At 34.6% G+C, this 19,564-nt stretch overlaps 1 protein-coding gene across 5 annotated transcripts in view; it reads left to right on the top strand.

Annotated features, from left to right (window-relative positions):
* Positions 1 to 19,564, top strand: part of RIC1 (RIC1 homolog, RAB6A GEF complex partner 1) — a 115,535-nt gene that overhangs the window by 26,202 nt on the left and 69,769 nt on the right. For all 5 annotated transcript variants that reach the window (XM_045563875.1, XM_045563876.1, XM_045563874.1 and 2 more), the window contains exon 3: positions 6,328 to 6,407. In XM_045563875.1, the coding sequence (XP_045419831.1) occupies positions 6,328 to 6,407 (80 nt within the window). The remainder of the gene's footprint in view (positions 1 to 6,327; positions 6,408 to 19,564) is intronic.

Below are 19,564 nucleotides of genomic sequence, written 5' to 3'. Positions count from 1 at the left end.
TCCTCCCCCCTCAGCCTCCCAAAGTGCTAGGATTACAGCTGTGAGCCACTGTGCCCGGCTCCATTTGTTTCATTGCTAGTAATGTTTATCTTTTCATGTTTACTGGCTCTTTATACTTCTCCTGCAAGTTGCCTGTTTGTCCATTTTTCAATATTATTGTCTTCTTTTTTTTTTTTTAGACAGAGTCTCGCTCTGTTGCCCAGGCTAGAGTGCCGTGGCGTCAGCCTAGCTCACAGCAACCTCAAACTCCTGGATTCAAGCAATCCTTCTGCCTCAGCCTCCCGAGTAGCTGGGACTACAGGCGGGTGCCACCATGCCCGGCTAATTTTTTTCTATACATATTTTTAGCTGTCCAGATCATTTCTTTCTATTTTTAGTAGAGACGGGGTCTCGCTCTTGCTCAGGCTGATCTTGAACTCCTGACCTTGAGCGATCCTCCCGCCTCGGCCTCCCAGAGTGTTAGGATTACAGGCGTGAGCGACTGCTCCCGGCCTAATATTGTCTTCTGTAGCAAGTCTTTATTAATATTATTAATATAAATATTAAGTAATGGGGATACTAATTGTCCGTAAGTATTGCATATACCTAACACATTGGTATGATCATCACATCATTTCATTTTCTTGTTTAAATTTGTTCATTATTCATCTTCCACAAACCCATTAGTTCTATGTCTACTTGGTTGTCCTGTTCACGTAGATCCAATGCCAAGAGCATTTTCTACACCTGGTAGCAGCCATGTATTGAATGAAATAAATATCTGAACATACCATTATTTTACTGAGATAAAGGATATCCTGTCTAAGTATAGGATTCTTAGTGATTCTTTTTTCTGAGCTGTGAGATATTTTTTAATGTCCTCTGGTTTCTAGAGTTAGTGGTGAGTAGTCTAGTGTTAATATTATTTTCTTTCCTTTGTAGGCAATCTGTTCTTTTTCACAGAATGTTTTTTCTCAAGGTGATTGAAATTCAGTTATTTCTGCATATTATCTCTAGATGTGTGTCTTTTTTCATTACACTGTCTCCACACAGCCTCCACCCAATCAAACCTGTCTGAGTTTCAGCCTTTTTAGTCTGACCACTTACGTGTTTGTGCACCTAGGGAAGGTTTCTTCTATTATTCCTAAACTGACACTTGGTCTTTCCTGTTTTCTCTTTTTTTTCTCCTTCTGTAAATTGACAACCCAAAATAAGTGACTGAGGCAAAAATCACAATCCATGAAGATTTATTAAGCCAAAGTTTGAGGATGTACCTGGGGGAAAAAACAAACCACAGAAGCATTTGTGACTGTTTTTCCAAAGCAGGATTTGGGAACTCAGTTTTTAAAGGGAATAGGACATACAGAAAGAAAAGAGGATGGAGGTGGATAGTGAGGCAAATGGTTACATTCTTGTGAGGCTCGGGAGATCTATATTTTATATACAATATGGTGAATGTTAGAAAAAGTGAAAGAAGTATCAATTATGTAGATGTCCCTGGATAGGTGGAAGTGTTTGATCTTGTCTGTGTTCTGCACCTGGAAAGAAACATTTGTAATCAGCATTATTAGTGTGGGATCAAACAGACTTCAGTTTTAGGAGCTAGACTTAGCCTGCAGACCCAGAGTTAAAATTTGCATGTCCTTGCTTATGGGAGGCCAGCAAGGAATTTCTTGATGAATGATCTGTTGGGGCGGTCCATGTAGGTGCTGTTTACCTTTCCGTGGAGATCTGGCTAATGCATAGTGCGAGTAACTGCTATTCATTTGGAAGGGGGTATTGGATGACTCAGCCTCCAAACTTGAACTTCCCTTTTGCCTAAGGAGTTGGGGGGCTGGTCCTGAAATATTTATTTTCCTTTACAACTTATTTGCAAACCTCCTGAATTTGTCCTCCAGTTGTCTTATCTTTTCAATAATGATCTTATCTCTATATGTCTTGTATTATGAAATTGCATTTGATCTTCTGAAACAAAAGATTAAGCTTTCACAAGGGATTCTTCTTTATTAGTTCATCTGTTGAATTTTTCTATTAAGAAATTTTTAGCTCTGTCCTGTTTGTGTTCTCTTTACATCTCCTGAAAGTTCTTAATTTTTTTTTAACTTACATTCTTCTGTTTCATCCATATGCCTCATCAGTAGGAGCTACTTATTTTACTTGTTTAGTTTGGTGTTCCATCATAAACTTAATGAGCTCCGTTAATAAGTGGTTTCTCTTTGCTGTGTTCCATTAGCTACCTGTAGAGCTCAGGCTTTTGTGTGGGTCTCTGGCAATACAAACCAGCAGATGTTGGATATAATGGCAGTTTGCAGAGGCAGACAAGCTCAAACACTGTTGTCCTGTGTTGAGGCTTGGAGAGAGTCTCCTCTCAGGCATAGTCTCTGAGTGGAAGGGCCTTAAGCTGAAGGGTTCCTCAAACCATGGGATCTGGCAGCAGTTCAGTTCACCAGCACAGCCTCTACTCTAAGCCTGCAGAAGTCAGCAGAGTTGTATTGAAAGCTTGGCCAATGTCCGCTTCCAGGAACAGATACATTTAGCCCTTTTCTGAGTGAGAACCACAGGAGTCTGCTTTTTAAGCTTACTTAGAGAACTGAAATCCCAGATATTGGCCCAGTGCCTCAAGGAATGGCAAAGCAGACTATCCCTCTGCCTGGTCCCTAACTACCTATTCGTTCCCTAAAGAACTCAAGAGATCTTGATGACTCTAACGACAGCCTCTGGGCTCATTCAGTACATACTTCTATAGTTAACTGTACTCCTGAGAGGAAGAGAGGAGTTAGGAATGTGGGCTTAGTCCATCTAGCTACTGGGAATCCAGAAACTAACTTACACCATTTCTGCCAGTTCCAGGTTTTTGTTTTTGGCTTCTGCCTGCAAAAGAGGTTATTTTTAATTTTCATTCCTTGCATTATGATGAAGATAATACAAATAGAGAATCATTAGTTATTTGGTAATAGTTTAGAAAGGTCACTAATATTTTTGTATCATCTATTCATTAAGGCATTCCCTCTTTTCTTTGCAAACATTTATACTAGATAGAGGATAGATTATCTTTTAGCCATTTATACTAAAAGATAATCTATCAAGGTGTTTTTAAAAATAATGTTAAGAAATTATACATTATCATAAAATGGGTATTGGATAAGTGAACTTCTTGGTAACCAAAGTTTAATGGGATTCTGAAGTTCTAATTTTAATGATTTTTTCCTCAAATATATTACATATTTTCTTAGCCTCTTATACGAAATATATTGAATATGAGTTAACTACTTGAAGATTCAGTTATTATAGTAGCAAATTTTGGGGGAGTGTCTATGTGCTAGGCACTGTTGTAAGCAATTTACATGTATTAAAATTAATTTAATCTTCCTAACAACCCTCTAAAGGTAGGTACTTGTATTATTCCCATCATATAGTTGAGCAAACTAGGGTACAGGGAGGTGCAGTAACCTGCCCAAGATTACATGGCTACTGTGTGCCTCAGATCACATGGATAATAATGGAATTCAAATCCACGAAGCCTGGCAAATGCTCAAACAAAGCAAAATGCAAGCAAGCAACAACAATAATAACAGCATCAACAACCACAGCCTTCAGGTTTCAAATTATTCTTCCTAAAATATGGAATTAGTTGAGGTAGTTTGCATGGTTTTTCAAATCTACCATTATTTACAATTGAAAAAATTATATGTTAAACTTTAATGTTCATACCTCTCAATTTTTGATGCATTGTTAATGTCCTTTTAAATTTTTGTTTCTAGTTCTTTTCATTCTAAGTGGTATTAATAGAGACAAGTGTGTTTCATCCTCAATTTAAGTGGTAATTTTCTTATTTTGTCCCTCTATCCGTATGTATCTATGACCCTAATTCATGTATATACCAAAATCGGAGATTTGTCATTTAAATTTCTTACAGAAATGGTTGGTCCTCTGTGACTAAAGCTACATAATCCAATAGTAGTACGCTTTGGAGAAAGAAAAAGATATTTAAAATATGGGATAACAGGAAAAAGAACCAAGTTACTTAGAAAAATTAATTTAGTTTTAGGGTGTGTGTGTATATACATGTTAGAAGGTGTTAGAGCTGGGCGCACTGGCTCACACCTGTAATCGCAGAGCTTTGGGAGGCCAAGGCTGGAAGAATGGCTTGAGGCCAGGAGTTCAAGACCAGCCTGAACAACATAGAACTCGATCTCTACAAAAAATTAAAAAATTAGCTGGGCATCGTGGCACGTGCCTGTAGTCCCATCTACTCAGGAAGCTGAGATGGGAGGATCACTCCAGCCCAGGTGTTTGAGGCTGCAGTGAGCTATGATGGTGCTGCTGAGCTCTAACTTGGGCAACAGAGCAAGATGCTGCCTTTAAACTAAAAAAAATAAAAAGGAAAAGGAAGAAGAAGGTATAGGGATTGTTGCCGCACAGATTAAGCAATAGTTATATATTTTATTTGTGTTATTTTGGGGATGTGAAGAGAAGGGCCGTTATAACACTGTGTAATAACAGATTTAGTATAGTAATATTAAGATGTTGCTTTTTTTAAAGATAATCATTTACGACCAAAACTTTTAAAATTCATCAAAGGCAGGACTGTGTAGAAAATGTCAATGGTAAATGTCGTTGAGATCTAGAAGTACATAATATTTAGTATACATAAAAAACCTTAGATATTTAGTAAAGATGATTGACATATAGAATACCAAAATAGTAAATCAAGCCATTATTTGTAATTTCATCCAGTATATTGTGTATATAAAACTTCTAAATGCTGGTACAAAATGATACATCTTCTCCCTGACCTGTAGTCCTCTAAGCGCTTGTTAAAATTCAGAGTATATTAATAGCATTAGACACTCTGAGATGTTGAACTTTTGGCTTTGAGTAACTAATATTTTGGATAGCATTTGTAAGTTAATATTATCTGTCTTTAGTACCAGACCATATTGTTTTCCTTTTCTAGCCCATATAAGGTAACAGTAGAGTTTAAAATTTTGAAGTCATTAATCTGTGTAGGGATAATATATGAGAAACTTTAGCTATGGTTTGATTTGAAGACATTTTCCCTTTGCTTCCATGTTCTGTATATTGCAAGAACATAAAATTGCACATGAAGAATTAGAAAAATGATCTGAAGAACCTTCCTTCATGAACCTTTTTCTTTTGTTTCCTAATATGTTGAACAGTAGTTTTTGAATACCTTGTAAATTTAGAGTTAAAAAATATTAAAGTTTATAGTTAAAAAAAAAATCTGGCTTTGCTGAAGAAACTGTTCCCTCTGTCATTCCTTTAAGTGAAAAACAGGAAGCCAGTATTGGAAAGAAATTTGAAACCTTGGATAATTTTTTTTGTTTTCTTTGGTTCTACTTTAGAGGTACCCACCTGCCTCTAAAATGATAGGAATTCAGCATTAATAAAAGTAGTTGGGCAAAACATTGCCACTTCACTCTGTTATGGCTAAAAATGTTTGATTAGACACAGCTAAATATTGTTGTTACCTCTGGTTAAAATTTGGGGAAACATGGACTTTTGTTTTTTAAACTATGTAGTTTTATATATATATATGTATATATATATATATATATATATTATATCAGTATGCCTTTTGAAATAAAAACATACAATTTTAAAACATGGCATCTTTAAAAAAAAAGATCAAGCCATAAAGCTGGATAAAAATATAAAAGTGCATATTTATATAAATGTAAAATGGTTGTTGAAGTTTCACAAGCCAGAGATGTATGCCATAATCATCTAACAGCACTATTTTTAATACATTTTCTCTCTTAAAAATATTTTGTTAACTTAGAAAAATGAAAGAGCTGACATTCAAATTTTGGAAATTAAAAGTTGTTCTGTTTTACTTCTCTGTCTCAGGCTATATTTTGTAGTAAATCAGAGACCGAAAGATTGATCTTGAAATATGTAAATATGCTGTGTTGAAGTTAACTCTGTGTAAGCTTTGAGTAAACGTTTTATCATAAAGATATAGTAATGCAATAAAGCCGTATTGCTTTAAAAACTTAGAATAATTATTTACATATTAGTACAGAGTATGAAGAATTCTGTATATTTTGCAAAAATCTATTTAATAATATAATTATTTGAAAATATTCATGAGCTATTGATTTCAATTACATGTTTATAAAATATTTTCAAATCTGTAAAAGTCCTTTTTTTCAAGATGGGTTATGTTAAAACAAAAGTCATTTTTATTTGCATAATTAGACTTTAATTCTTCAAAGGAGGGTTAAGAGTAAAGTTTTTTAAAAGTAAGAATATAGAAAATTAAAATTAAGGGTTTAAGTCATAGCTTTATTCTTTAATTCATGATCAATAAAATTTGTCTTTCAGACAGCAAATGGCTACATCTTGTTTTTTCATATTACATCTACAAGAGGGGACAAGTACCTTTATGAACCAGTATATCCCAAGTAAGTTTGTTGCCTTTCATTTCATTCTTTTAATATTTGATTTAAATGCTTTATATTCAGAAAAACATTACAGTTTTTGGTTGTCTGAAGTGATTAAAATAAAGCTAAGCCAGCATTTCCAAAATGGTATTGTAAAAATTACCAGGTCTTTGAACTGTCTAGAATTCTGAATTAAATAAGCCTGGGAATCTTGATGAATAGACTATCATATCCTTTCTTGGACATTCAGAATTATTGGTAATATACTCCAGGTCTAGCACCCTCCAGTCCTTATTAGGGAGGAGCTAAGAGATCATGAAGGGGAAGAGGTGAAATGTTAATAAGTTACAGGCACTTTTGCCCATGTTTTTGTATATGCGTAGAAAAAAAGAACTCCAGACAGTTGTTTTTGTTAAACTTGGGGGAACATGGACTTTTGTTATTTAAACTGTGTAGTTACATATATTTTGCATTGTTTTTTTTTCCCTTATAACAGGCCTTACTTTGGAAATAAAACAACATAAAAATTTAAAGCATGACATCTTTTTTTAAACAGAATGAGCCATAAAGCTGGAAAAATATAAAAATGTATTTATCATATTTCTTGATGGTGGGAAACATCCAAAGTTTAATAAGTATGTAGGAAATTAAAGGGAAAAACATTTCATTACATGAAAAGTTTAAATTTTTGAAAATTGACAGAAAAAAAGAAAAACATTAAAAAAGCAAGTAACTTGAAATCTATTTGTGGTAAATACAGCCAAGTCTTACTATTTTATATATAAAGGAGTCATATAAATTGCTAATAAACACACAAAGATATTCCAATAAATAGGTAAAAACAGTCTCATAAGAGGAAACATAGTAACTAAGAAACGCAAGAGAAACTGTTCAGGCCCGGTAGTAACCCAAAGAAAATAAAACATTAAATACAATTTTTTAAAAAACCCACACATTTTAATGTATTAACATAGGTTTTTAAAAAATTATTACTCAGTGCTAGTAGAGGTATAATAAAACTTGTATTGCACACTTCTGATACACAAAGGTGTAATAATAGGGAGTTGGTTACCAAGTTAATTGTGGTGAATCATTCTCTTAAAGTGATATGCAGTCACTAAATACAATGTCTCAGAAAAATTTATAAACTTAAGAACCGGACCATATTTAATGCCTAGTGAAGAAACAAATTACACAAAATTATATGATGTTATATGACCACAACTATGTAAAACAAAACAACAAAAATCATCTAAAGAAAAAAATCCAGAACAGTATAATACAAGTATGTATAGTAATTGCTTCTAAGTGGGGGAACTGTAAAGATTTTTTTACTTCTTTCAACTCTTGAATTTTTCCAAAAAATTTTGATATATGCTTAGTATATCATTGTATTTGAAAAATCTAAAATAGATACCCATGATTCCAAAAATATGGTATCACAAAGGTTATTTGATTAAGTAACATTTGTTAATATTGTTGAGAATACACTTTAGGAAAGGCTAACCTAGGCCATGTGAAATATAGGTCAAATCTTTTCATTATAGATTCTAAGGACATTTTTGGAAATAAGCCACTTGTTTTTGTAACAAGTATGGTGTTAAGTGAGGGTGCTGAGTTTTGGAAATCTTTTTCAGAGTTTAGAAATTTTTTGATATTTAATTTGGCTGTTTTTCAATAAAAAGTTTTAAAGGCAAAAATCCTTTGACACATAAATATACTGCTTAAAATGATATGGACAGTGTGATGTATTTAGAAATTTTAAATTCAGTTTTATGGGTAATGTAAAGGTTTTTTTCATTGTAAGTCATTTTATGATCCTTATGAAGAACTGTTTTAATCAATGACTAAAATTTTATTTACGTGTGCATTTTGAACTACTCTAATTCCTTTTAATAGTTTAATTTTGACATGTTCCTATAAACAAAAAGCAATAATTGTTTTTTTAATTAAAACAACTGTTTTTTACTTGGTTAATTTATGGTACTGTGAAGGGTAGAGAAATAACTTCTCTTGAAATAGTGAAAATACAGTTTTCATTCTTTCAGTTCACTAATATGATTACATATGTTTACAATGTTTCAGAATAGTATTTTGAGACCCACTTTCTGTGTTCCAGAGGTGTTAAAAAGCAGCTTCTCACCTTGTGACTGCATGGATGCCAGTTAATTAAGAAGTTCTGACCATGCATGAACTTTCCTATGTTTGACTACATGTGTTAGGGTAGAGAATTAAATAACATTATTCTTTTTTTAATTTGAGCATTCTTTCACTATATTGAAGATTTTGTGTTTCAACGACTAGGCCTAATAAAATGTACATTGCCTTACAGGAGTATGAATAGTGGTTAAAGATACAGGCTTTGGTATCAGATAGAACTAAAATTGATTGTCAGCTCTGCCACTTTTCAGCTGTATAATTTTTTTCAAGTTATTTAATACCACGAAAAACTCCATTTTTCTCATCAGTAGAATGGAATAGCAGTAGTAATCATTTCATAGGAGTAAATGAGGTCATTCATGTTTAAAGCTTAGATAAGTACCTGGCTTATGGGAAAATTAATGAATGATAACCGTTATTACCACTAATATATTTTTTCACCACATTTTTACTGCGTTTCTAAGATTTCAAGTAATTTTTAAAGTATACATAAATATTTTTTAATTGATAACGTACTTCTTTACCAGAGTCTAACTTCTAGTAACTGCTGCATAAAATCAAATAAAATCTCTTATACAAAAATAGTTTTACAGATTAAAGTCAGCCAGTTGTGTATTTGTACACTGGACTACTTTCTGGTTGGGTTACTTAGTCTGCTAAGTTTTGGGTCTTTCTGCATAACTCATTTATAAAATGGGAATAAAAATAACTTTTTCTGCAATTGTTAGGAGGATTATATGAGCTCATGTTTTTTTTTTTTTTTGAGACAGAGTCTCGCTCTGTTGCCCGGCTAGAGTGAGTGCCGTGGCGTCAGCCTAGCTCACAGCAACCTCAAACTCCTGGGCTTAAGCGATCCTACTGCCTCAGCCTCCCGAGTAGCTGGGACTACAGGCATGCGCCACCATGCCTGGCTAATTTTTTCTATATATATGTTTAGTTGGCCAGATAATTTCTTTCTACTTTTAGTAGAGATGGGGTCTCGCTCTTGCTCAGGCTGGTCTCGAACTCCTGACCTCGAGCGATCCACCCGTCTTGGCCTCCCAGAGTGCTAGGATTACAGGCATGAGCTACCGCGCCCGGCCTGAGTTCATGTTTTTAAAGCCTGAAAAATGTGGTTTATATAAGCGTTTCAGAGAGGTAAAGATAAAAGTTTAGTTTTAACAGTGGTACCTTCATTGTCATTTGTGCCATTGTAAACACTTATGTAGTTGAAGACTCTGTTCTGAGCACTTTTTAATACTCATTTGATCCCTGTAATGACCCTGTGAGGTAGTTACATATAATTATTATACAGACTGCTGCACAGAGAGGCCAAGTAACTCACCCTTAGTCACATGCTAATGAGTAGCACAGCCAGGATTCAGACACAAGTGTTGTAGCTCCAGAGCCTGTGTTCTTAACTACTAATATTTTACTGCCTCAACCCTGTTTATGCCCCATCCAACCATGTACTACTTGGGGACTTACTTGGGGAGCAAGGAATGGAAAAAAGGAGAAATGATCTGGAGGGGTTTATAACAGTCCTGAATAATACAGAGGCAGCATAATTAAGGCCAGTAGTTAATCATTCTCTCCTCAATTATGGAAACATTATTGTCTCTTATTTCTCTTCTCTAAATCTTTTGAGTTCATCACCTGAGTTTTTCTAGAGTATCTCAACATCCCTGTATTATGTGACAGCATCTAACCTCAGACTGCATATCATTTTCCATTATGCTGCATCTGAGAACACGGGTCAGATATCCCTGTGATCTTTCATAGTTTCCACCTAATGTTGTTTAAGCATCCTTCCTGTAGATGTTTGGAGTCAGTATTCAATAATGGTGGCAGTCTTATTAAATGACTTTATGCCGCAAAGATCACTTATTCTTTGATGAATGAATTTTTCATTTCTTTATTTTTTGCATCTTTTTTTCTTCTTCTTCCTTTTTCTTCTTTTGTCTTCGATGGGGTCTTGTTCTGTTGCCTAGGCTGGAGAGGCAGTGGCTTGATCATAGCTTGCTGCAGCCTCCAGCTCCTGGGCTCAAGTGATCCTTCTGCCTCAGCCTCCCAAGTAGCTGGGACTACAGGCACGTGCTGCTATACCTGACTAATTTTTCTTTTTTCTTTTTTTGTAGAGATGAGGGTCTTACAGTGTTTCCTAGGCTGGTCTAGAACTCGTGGCCCCAAGCAATCCTCTCGCCTCAGCCTCCCAAAGTGTTGGGATTACAGGCATGAGACATCACACCTGGCCTACCTTTTGTATCTTTACAGATGCCATTCTATAATAAAATATTTCTTCATATTAGTTACACAGACCAGTGGACAGACTAGACTGGTTGAAGGTTGTCTTGGTTTTTTATTTTATGGCTTGGAAATTGTAGTGAAATTAATGAGGAAACTGCCAGGAATAAGAGATAATTTGTGTTTAGCTTTAAAATGTGTTTATGTGCTTATGTTTAAATATGAATTTAGTAGATCTAGAAATTGCAAACCATATCTAATTTCATCATAATGAAGATCATTTCAAGAAATATGTCATCATAATGTATACTTTGTTGAGAGCAGAAATTTCTCCCCCCTTCTTTCAATCTTTCTACCACAACTATTAACCTCTTTTTTGGTTAGAGACCACCATTACTGAGGCTGAGGTTCTCAAAAAAAAAAGTTACTGTATTATAATTCAGTACTCTTAAATATCAAATAGTAAAGATATAGATACCATCTTTGCTAAAAAAAATTATTCCAAAACAACTACTATAAAAACTTAAAACTTCTCAGCTCCCCCATCCCCCAACATAGTTCATCAGATTGTGATACTTCTTACCAGCTAGCTATTAATGAATTAGTGCCAGCTGGAAAAGAAGAAGAGAATAGCTAACTGAGGTTAGCAATTTCTAACTTCAACACAACTCACTCCTTCAAAAATTCAGTGTGCTTTCAGGAGAAACCTACATTAAGGGATAGAACCTTCTAAATCACATCACATTTAGAGGAGAAAAGAGGTCTGAATTAGTTGCAGACTCGTGAAAATTTCCCTTAATACATGTTTATTTCTTTTTGCTAATAAGTTGAGTGTTTTCTAGAGAGTAAACTTTTCTTTTTTTCTCCTTATTTTTAATAACATACCTTTTTCTACATTCAATTCATGGACTTGACAAAGTATATTAGTGATGTTAACATTTTTTATTCCCTTTGAACCTCTCAAAACATCACATCTACTTTGATTTCAAATAGACATATTTTGTAAACATATGTGTGTGACCTTTAGCTATTGAACTTCACATATTCTGTACATCCATTAGCTTGTATTATAATTGCACAAACATTTATTGATAGGATTGGTAATGGTGTTATTGTATAAATTCTAGATAGTGATTGTATAAATTCTAGATAGTGAAAACTACTCCCTTTTTGGCCACAATTCGAAGGGTGGCACCTGAATCCAAAGAATGATAGAACTATTAAAAGATCTGCCCAATTCAGAGAGCTCTGTACATTGTTCTTATCAGACTGAAGGCTGTCTCAATGTGTAATAGTGTATTATAAATGAAAAGCAGTTTTCGGGGATTTGGGGGCTTATTTGTTGTTTTATAAAAGGTCTGGTGATGAAGGTACTGTATCTTTCAGAAAACTCTTCTGCAAATTATTTTCATCCATTCTTCTATCCATTTAAAAAGTATTAGATTTAGTCAGGTTCCAGACAGTATTGTAAATACTAGAGATAGAACAGTGAAAACAAAACAAAAAGCCCTACTCATAAAGCTTGTATTCTTCTAATAGAGGGTGATAAAGAAGTGAAATACATCACAAGTTAAGTGATAGGTTCTGTGGAGAAAAATAAAGCAAGGTAAGAGAATAGAGAAGTTGGGACATGACTTGAAATAGAGTGGTCAGGGTCTTAACTGAGAAGATGACATATCAAAAGATCTCAAAGAGGATGAGGTAGGTAACAAAACATAACCCTAGGGGAAGAGCATTCTGGATTGATGAGATTTAGCAGGTAAGAAAGTTCATATGAAGACATTGTGAATAAATTTTGGGTCCTATCTAATAATTAGTAAGAAAAGATGAATTTTTTATTAACTGTAAGAATGAAAATACACTGTGATTTTCAAGTCACTTAATCCTGGGAAAGTGTAGAGCCAATTGCCTTTTTCTGTAAATGGCTTCACTGTGTACTTGAGTGAGTTTTTTACTCTTCCTGCTTATTAACACTAATAGCCAATCTTTTTCAAGTCCAGTATATTCCACCTTGTCTGTCATTTCTTTTCCCTCTTTGTAATTTCCACTAACACTACTTTAGTTTGGATTTTGTCACTTTTCTCCTTGATTTTTTGTAATATCTTAATCTGTCTTTTACAGTTTGCCCCTAAATGATTTTTTTCAAATGTTACATTTACTTGCCATTTTCCTGCATAAAATTTTTCCAGTGGCTCTTCACATTAGTTATGTTGCTTTCTTTTTTTGAGCTTTTTTTCAGTTACCATCTTTTATATAGGTGTATGAGGTAGAAAACCTTGGATTCTTTGTTTCTTCCCATATTTGTTCAGTGATCAAGTTATATTGATTGATTATAGTTTTCTTGTGTCTCTAGAATTTATTTATCTCTATTTCATACTCACTGGTCTTTTTAGGGGCTTCAAGGCCTCCCCTTTGGTTGTTGAAAAAGCTTATGTACTAACTCATTTCTCTTCTACACAAGTCTCTTTGTCCTACATACTGAAATCCATCCTTTGCATTGATACCAGATTTATTTTTCAAAACAGAAACCTATTGATGTGATACTTGTGTTATAAACTTTTGTTGCTACCCAGTGCCCACAAAATAAAGTCCAAGCTTTCTGGCCTGGCATTTAGAACCTACTTTTCCCATATCTCAAGCACATTGAACCACAATTCCTTTTTAATTTAATGCCTCTGTTCTGTTTTTATTTGGTGTAGTCTGTATGCCCCCTGCACTATGTATTTTTTCTGTAAGAAAGCCGTCTTGACTTGATTTTCAAGCTCAGGTCAGACATCTAGTCTGCTCTAAAAAGCTTCTGCCCTCAACTCTCCTTTTCTCCCTCGTACCCAAGAAATAACTAATCCCTCATATGCATTTCCATATCACTTTAAAAAATTTACACTGGTAATCATGAATACCTTCTTATAAAAAAAATCAGACAATAAGAGATATATAAAGATAAAAAGTAAAAATGTGAACCTTGCCTGCTTTTTTAGATTCTAATCCTGTTTTACTCTCCAGTTGTCCTATATCTCTTGCGTAAATGGATACCTAGGAGTAGAATTGCTGGGGCATATCACATGTCTAATAGTTTTAGAGTGAATGCTGGACATTGTATTATTAATACATTATTGATTGTCTGATTTTTGTGCTTTTTCTTTAAAGAGTATTGAAATTTATTTTGGGTAGCAGTTAAACTACTTAGAGATCTTCTTGATCCTCTTCAGGCTTATTTGTGTGGATATTTTAGGGTGGATTTAACCTTTATTCTAGGCTAGCTTAGCCCTTCTTAGGTCTCTACTGAATGTCTTGAGTCTTCAACGAGATCTCTTCACTCTGGCTAGTCAGAACTGGATTGTCTGTCTCCCAGTCCTATGTGAGCTGGGTAGCCAAAAACCCTAGTAGTTATTCTTTGCCTGGAGTTGTGTAGTATCACCATATGTATACATGGCTTAATATTCAGCAAGACTTAACGGAACCCCTGCAGGCTTCTAAGACCTTTCCCTGTGTAATTCATATGTCATTGGTACTCTGCTCCACAAATAGCTGCTTCTGCTTCCCTGATCTTTAATCTTTTTCTCCTCCACTTAGTGAGATTGCCATACTATGTATGCTTGGGTTCTCCCACTCTACGTGGTACTCTGCAAAGTGACTTCTGCCAGAAAACCTTGTTTGTTTCCCTTTTTTCCTGATAACAGTCCTATGCAGCCTGCTGTCTAATGGCTGAATATGGTTGTTTCATATATTTTGTCCAGTTTTCTTGTTTTTGGAGGACTAGTTTGGTGCCAGTTATCCTATTAGTAGAATAATAAAATGACTACAGATGTATCCATCAGTCAGCTTGAACAATTTCAGTCTTTTTTCACTAGAGTGTAGTTAAGCACATCTAAGATATCATTATTTTATTTCATCCAGAAATATTTTCATTATTATGGGCATTCCAGCAAACAATTGCATTGTCTGCAAATAATGAAATATGAGATATAGAGCTTGGGGAAAGAAAGCATTCTGACCCGTTCCAGAATTATGGTCAGAAAAACAAAGCCTCTTAGTCCTAGAGTTCATATAGGACTACCAGAACTCCCTAGATCAAGCCTAGCACATTTCAGAATCATCTTAAGATTTGGAAATCTGGTATGGGATTCATCCTCCTTATCATCGTCAAACACTTACTGTATGCCTACTATCATTTGTGAGACACTAGCTGTTAAAAAAAAGACACTAATGAATAGATGTTTAAAGTTAATGGCAGTGTAAAGTGACAGATTACCAAGTGAATGAATGTCATGAAAGTCATACTATAATAGTATTTTAAGTGAGCTCAGTTGTCAGGATAAGCTTTGTAGACAAGGAGATTTGAGCTCTATTCTTGGAAGAAAAGTTAGGCCTTAGGTAAGTTATGTTGCAAAGAAAACCAGTGTATAATTACCTGCGTTTTTGAAGTTTCTGTTCTCCAAACCCCAAATCCATCAGGTTGTCTATCACGTTACTTTCTTTAGCTAGCACTTAAAGTATTTGAGATCTCCTGCACAAAAGAATTTGCTCAAATAAATGCCTATTGATTTTGATTCTACAGTGAGTTTTCTTTATCACCTGGTCTAGCCCTCCAAAGCATACATGACATGCATTAAAGGGAGTCTTCTTATTTTTAAGACTTCTGTGTAATTTTTATTACGTTTGAGAGTACTATGGTTTGATTTTTGTCAGTTAGATGGGAAATTACTTCCTCCTCAAGGATATGGGAAGTTTGACTAGCAGTTGACTGGTACTATACATAGAAGCATTTTATTTTTCATTGCTCTTGAGGGATCACTCATTAACACGAATGCTTTATCATTCATTGGAATAGAAAGCTGGGAAACTTTACACTTAATTTATGCGAATACATTAGTAAAGCAAAACTCTAACACTGGCTTAGTTTCATTTTTCCTACTTTATATTTTTCTTGGACTTGACATTAATATCTTGAATAAATATCCAAGAATTTAAAGATGTGGAGAAGAGTGTGGCATTTGGAGTCAGAGAGGCCTGGGTTTCAGCTCGGATCCTACTTTTTACTAGGAATGACTTTGTAAAAGCCGCTTTTTGAGTTACTTTCTGTGCTGTGTATCTATAAAATGAGAAAAATGAGTTATTACTAGAGTCTTAATAAGTTGCAACTGACATTGTTGTCTGGGTTGCCTTTTTAATTGTTAAACGTAATCTGCCTCCACTGGATATTTAAGACAACTTGTATATGTTCAGAAAAGAGGGGAATTCTAGGCCATTAAATTATGGTTTTAGAGTGAAATAGAATTTGAAGCAGATCTCACTGAATCCCGTATCACATGTAAGCAATAACAGATTTGACTCTTCTTGGGAACTTTGGCCAAGTATTCATTTACATAATACTTGAAAATTCCAAATGTTTACAAAGATAGCTACATTAATGTAGTCATAAACTCTTACTATAGCATATACTTGAATAATATAATTTCATTATAATTATGAAAATAAAAAATCAATTCCTGGCCAGGGCCACTGTCTATATGGAGTTTGCACATTCTCTCCATGTCAGCATGGGTTTTCTTCTGGGTACTCTGGTTTCCTTCCATATCCCAAAGGTGTGCACGTTAGGTGAATTGGCATGTATGTCTACATGGTTCCAGTGTGAGGGCGTGTGGGTATGTGTATGAGTGCACCCTATGATGGGATGGTGTGCTGTTCAGGGTCCGTTCCCACATTGGTCCTGAGCTGCCAGGATAGGCTCTGGCCACCTGCAACCCTGAACTGTAATAAGTGGGTAAACAATTGTCGTGCTTGTCTTTCTTAAATGTATATATAGCTCACATTTATTTTTCAATGTTTAATATTAGAAGTGTTTTGGTCTTTATTTAGAAGTGTAGTGATGTTTTGTGACCAGAAATATGCCCTAAGAACTTAATTCTTGTTTATATCAGTTAACAAAATCAATTGGTTTTGTTGTACATTATTTCTCTTAAAGTCACAGTTTCCAAGAACCTATTGATGACATTAAGTGAGGATTTACTATACTGACCACTATTTACTTTTTTATATTATCATTTGCTTATTTTTACTGTTAATATTACTTACTAATTTAATTTTTATAGTAGCATAAAATTTTGTTTATATGATACATATATAAATATAAACGACATTTTATAACACTGTCTATAGAGAGACATTTTACACTCAAGTGGTAAGGGCAACCTAGTGTCTCTAGATATGTTCTACTTCCATAAACTGGGTTTTAACAAATCTTACCTAAATCACTTTTAGTAAATAAAATGAAATTGTTAGATTTTCACATCTTGGACTTTTGTACTAATCTGAGATTTTCAACAGTTTCTGATGTCCTCTTTGATTCTGAGACTAAATCAGATTATTGGATTTCACATACAGTATTGATGACAGTTTACCAAGATTAAACTTCAAAGCATATCTGAAAAGTTGTCTTTTTTTTTTTTTTTGAGACAGAGTCTTGCTCTGTTGCCCAGGTTAGAGTGAGTGCCGTGGCGTCAGCCTCGCTCACAGCAAACTCAAACTCCTGGGCTTAAGCGATCCTACTGCCTCAGGCTCCCGAGTAGCTGGGACTACAGGCATGCGCCACCATGCCCAGCTAATTTTTTCTGTATATATATTTTTAGTTGTCCATATAATTTTCTTGCTATTTTTCGTAGAGATGGGGTCTTGCTCTTGCTCAGGCTGGTCTCGAACTCCTGACCTCGAGCCATCCACCCGCCTTGGCCTCCCAGAGTGCTAGGATTACAGGCGTGAGCCACTGGGCCCGGCCTGAAAAGTTGTCTATTTTTAAATAAGCCAAATTGTTTGCATCCCTACTCTTCACATTCTTTTTCCCAGTTAGTTTATCTAACTTTTAGTTCAGATTCATCTCACAATTGTAGGGTCGAAGTATGGTGTTTCATTTCCCTTCAATTTTTTCTACTCAAAATTTATCTAAGCTCCCACGGTAACTTGAATGGGCTGGGTTCTATTTTGTTAGTGCAAGTAAACGATAATTTGTTACACCACATCTAAAAAGTTAACTGGTTCATCCTGTTCTTTTGAGACATATGGAAAGGTTTTGAACATTTTGTTCTATTCATCAGTGGATATGTACACAGCACTCCTGATGGAGATACTTATTTATCTTTTGGGGGGGCATTTGTATTTAATCCTTTGGAGTGTTTTCATTTAAATACAAAGTATAGCTTAGAAATAAATATTCAGTCACATTTTCATTTGAAAATTTAGGTTTTTGTTTTATATCCATCTTCCTCACCTCGTATAGTTTAACTTAATTTTTGTTCTATAGAATTTGCACCATACCAGGTTATGGATGTGGTAGGTAGCACATATCAAGTTTATTTTCTGTTTCTGCAAACAATCTATACTTTTAGTGAGAAAGCAAAGGTTATTAAAATATCAAAGCTGGTCAGTTTCTGAAGCACATAACTGTAGTCAAAAATAAAATGAGTAACTATTAACATTTATTAAACTCAATGTAAAAAAAATATATACTAATATATCTCACTTAAATGAGGATCACATATTTAGCATCATTAATTATCTGGAATAGCCAAGACTCAGGAAATAAGGCCTCAAAGGGGACACGAAGCAGCCAAAATAAATGTACTCGTGCCTCGTCCTTTGCTCAGTCAAGACATTTGTTGGGTATGGGCTATGTGCAAGGCAGATAGTATGAATTAGAGTTGATTTTTTTCCAATATGAAGCTCATAATTTTATTAAGGGAAAAACGCTAAATTCAAATAATATCAAGTACACTGTAAAAGTGGTAAGTGCTACAAATAAACTACAGATAAAGAGCTTTGGGAAGGAATTCAGAAAAGGAACATACCTTCAGTGTATTATTGAGGAAATCTTTGTAAAGAAAGTAGCATCTGAGCTTGTTACTTTAGGAGAGACAGGAATGGAGGGGGGCTTTCTAGACAAAGGTAATGGTGTAGACAGATAAAAAAAAGCACAGATAACAGGTATGTTGTATTGGCTGGAGTATAAGATGCATGAAGGGGGAGTTTAGTAAAGAGTTGGAAAAGTAGGTCAGGGCCAGGTTTTAAGTAATCTTGATTGCCAGACAATCAAATTTGTGCTTTATTCCACAGGAAATAGGAAGTTAATGAAGATTTTTGAGCTAAGGATTGACACTGATGATACCAGCTACATATCATCTGCCATTCTTCTTTGTTTATAGAATAAACTCTAAGCTATCTTTCAACTCATCTCTTTCATTGGTTTTACTGTCCATGGGGCCTAATCATGTCCTACTCTATCTTCCCCCTTGCCTATTAATCAGTTGACCTCTACACCTTCAAAAACCATTTCATCTACTTCACTTCAACTATCCATTTCCATGGTACATGACTAGATGTTATCACCAATAACAGCATCAGCTTTAAATGTATATGTATTTTAAACATCCCTATTCGCTTTATCTAGAACTCCCACCCCAACAATTTCTCTACCTTATTGAGACTGCCAGTTCATTGGTCCCACCACTGTTTTGCTATCTACATGTCTATTCATGTTTGTTTGCTTCACTCCTTTATTAAGTGACAGTTGTGTATCAAATACCATGCTAGGCTTTGTGTAGCATATAAAGATGAATATTTTATGTACTGATTGTACCAAAAAGGTTTTAAGACATTTTGCAAGGACATAGATCCTGAAATAGTGTGACTTCACAACAGGAACAAGAAGAGGAAAAGAAGGGTGACAAAATAAAATGGAGCCAGGAATGGGGCTTTTAAAAAACAAAATACCTTTTAAATACCTATATTCTTGTTACAGACAA

Source organism: Lemur catta, chromosome 10, assembly GCF_020740605.2.
Source record: "Lemur catta isolate mLemCat1 chromosome 10, mLemCat1.pri, whole genome shotgun sequence".
Classification (NCBI taxonomy): Eukaryota; Metazoa; Chordata; class Mammalia; order Primates; family Lemuridae; genus Lemur; species Lemur catta.
Note: the sequence above shows the minus strand (reverse complement) of the source record. Positions and strands in the feature narration are given on the sequence as shown.